The sequence below is a fragment of the Adiantum capillus-veneris genome, chromosome 29 (assembly GCF_014529385.1).
Source record: "Adiantum capillus-veneris isolate H3 chromosome 29, ASM1452938v2, whole genome shotgun sequence".
Lineage (NCBI taxonomy): Eukaryota > Viridiplantae > Streptophyta > Polypodiopsida > Polypodiales > Pteridaceae > Adiantum > Adiantum capillus-veneris.
In genome coordinates this window covers 18,474,947-18,477,690 of record NC_140959.1, presented here as the reverse complement: position 1 = coordinate 18,477,690, position 2,744 = coordinate 18,474,947, and the positions used below count along the sequence as shown (strand labels likewise).

Here is a 2,744-nt window from a genome sequence, read left to right as displayed (position 1 = left end):
CCTTCAGTAGCAATCACATTGTGAATTCTCTCACCGAATTCTCTCACCCATGCCAACTGCTTGGCTAAGGCCATAGGCCTTCAAAGTGCAAGCGTAGGTGATTGCATCTGAAAGAAAGGATCTCCCCCAATTACACTTTTTGCCACGGGCGTTACTTCACCGACCAATGCTATAAGATCATCTAACCTACATGCATCAAAGTAAGGCATAACATTCTGCATTTTAAGCCTTGCCTTCTTCACAAGGCTAGCAACACCATCCTTTATAGGGTCTCCACTCTTGAAACTCTAAAGCACCTTGAAAATTTGGCAAGGGTAGAGGTAGTCAAAGAGCCCGTCGTCCGCGGCCATGACTATAAGATCACCCTCTTGTGCAAGTATCTTGTATGTCTCAGCGAGGTTGGGATTATCAAATTGCAGGTCCTTTGATTCAAGATCATATCCAACCTAAAAGGGTGCATTGAAGCTAGCATGCTTTGTCCCGGAAGCCTGTACAATGTGCCAGACTCGTAGCAAGATGGAGCGAGAGTCCCCTAAATTGGCAATAAGAAAACCTGAGTCCCGGATGCAACCTAGAAGCACAATGGAGAAGGGTAAACATAGTGTCCTTGCTAAAACTTATACCATCACATCCTTGGGATGGAGGGCTCCTCCAGCTTCTCCTGTTACATCCAAGTCATGGCAATTGGCGATAAGCTGCATTGAGAAATCTCAGGAGGCCCAACACCCTCCAACCCCCCATGCCATCCGCAACTTCCATCCATGATCCTTGCAGGAAACAAGCATCCTCACCCACGTCCTTGCACAAGAAGGTTTGGGCAGTTTCTCACAATAATTCTCACATTGTGACTTACCTCAACATCATGAGCTTCTCTGAGGGAGGCACCGCATACCTAGATAGGTACGATTGGGGACAGGGGACCGCCGGCCCGGTGGGGGGGACCGGTGGTCCCCTACCCCCAATCGTACCTAGCTAGGTATGTGGTGCCTCCCGAGCAGAAGCTCATGATGTTATACATTGTATGAAAAACACTGAAAAAGACTCCATTTTCCTACATGAGAAAATTTCTAAATCTTCTTGTGAATTGCGTAGCATGGGACTCGCACACTCTAGGCCAAGAGCCATGTCTCTGTTACATGGAAAGAGTTCAACTCTGCATTTTCACTCTTTTTTGACAATTCCTTTTGGGTATGCTTTACGCCCTCATGCAGTGTTTGGGAAAGATTTGCCTCAGCTTCAACTCAAGGGAATCGGGCCATGAGTTTTTTTTTGAGAAATCTCAGGATAGGTGATTGCATATGGAAGCCATCTTTCTCTTTGTTTGAGAAATCACGAAGCTTTTTGGCCATAGACATGCTAGGCATATCTTGCAAACAACGTGTTCCAAGTGAAGACATCCTGAAGAAAAGTCTCATCAAGCACTTCTGTTCTTTTGTAAAAGCACCACATTAGCACACTTATCAACCAAAGCAATGCCAAGCACATTTTTTTTCCAATAGCGTGTGAATAGCAAAATCACCGCGAATTCTATGTATTGTGTAAGCCCACTTGCCTTCAAGATGCAAGCTTGGGTGATTGCATCTAGAAGAAAGGCCATCCCTTTGCATCTATTTAAAATAACCAAGAACTTCCTTGTCACAGCCATGGTGGTCATATCCTGCCATCCACATTGGTGCATCCAAAAAGAGTTGATGCTAAGAATGGGGAAAAGCAAGCAATGGGTTTCTACCGAAGCATGCTAAAGTGCCAGAGCAGGTATTGAGACCAAGTGCAGTCAAATGGATCTAGAGGTGTATATTTTTTGTGGCTTCCCAGGCCAAAAGATCTTGCTTTGGGGTTATTCGAGTGGAATGCTTAAACTTGTCAAAATACAAGTTTGGAAGTTCATCTTGAAAGTGCTCTCCAAGCTTGTCCAAATAGCGCATCAAACATAGCTATAGTGTGCAAGATATTGTAGTTTTTGAAGGTCGAAGTAGTTTGTAGTTTTCTTTCGAATGGTACAGAGACGGTGAAGGTGTAACGGATAATATGTGAAGTTATACGGTTGGGGGATCATGTAAGTATACCCTAAAAGCTTCATAAGAGCTAGTTCTCATAAGTAGCCATGCAATCTATTAAAAGAAGTCAGAGAAGCATGTGGTAAAGAAAAGAGTTGCTAAAAATGTTTAAAAGACATCTTTTGATCGACAATTTGAAGAGGGAAGGGGGGGGGAGGGGGCATGATGCTTTTTTTTTTTCAAAACAGAAGAGGGGAAGCCATTGTTTTTTTTTATTTAGCAAAACTCACAATTGTGAGTGAACTATACTGATCATCCAAAAAAATTACAAGATCTTGCCATGCTCGTGCCGAACCATGACATCATTGAGAGACCATAATTACATCGGCTATCTGGGGAGCCACCCCTAACGGCCCGTCCCCTTATCCTTGATACAAGGCATAGGTAATCCTAGACCAATCATCCGAGTTTTGCTTGTGTTTGAGTGTCCATATTAGTACTTTGCTTTCTTGTATAATTTTTGCGAAGCTTGCCACCTCAGGATCTCCTTCAACACACGACGGTTCCTTGTTTGCCATATATTATGTAAGAAGAAGTACCTGACAATTGTGTTGATGAGGAGGACATGACTTCCCAAATTCTTATCTCCAAGGAATAACTCAGTCTTGAAAAACCCAATTTTCCACGTCCTTTGGACCCACTTGCATATTTTCCCTACGAGGCCTTTGATAGCTTGGCATTCCATGA

General features: G+C 43.6%; 1 protein-coding gene across 1 annotated transcript; it reads right to left on the bottom strand.

Moving 5' to 3' along the window:
• Positions 1-287: 287 nt before the first annotated feature.
• LOC147418848 (uncharacterized) lies at positions 288-701 on the bottom strand. The gene is made up of 2 exons (XM_086505446.1): positions 624-701; positions 288-446 (listed from the first exon to the last, which is right to left on the bottom strand). The coding sequence occupies exons 1-2, from the start codon at positions 699-701 to the stop codon at positions 288-290; spliced, it is 237 nt and encodes a 78-aa protein (XP_086361572.1).
• Between the last annotated feature and the right edge of the window lie 2,043 nt (positions 702-2,744).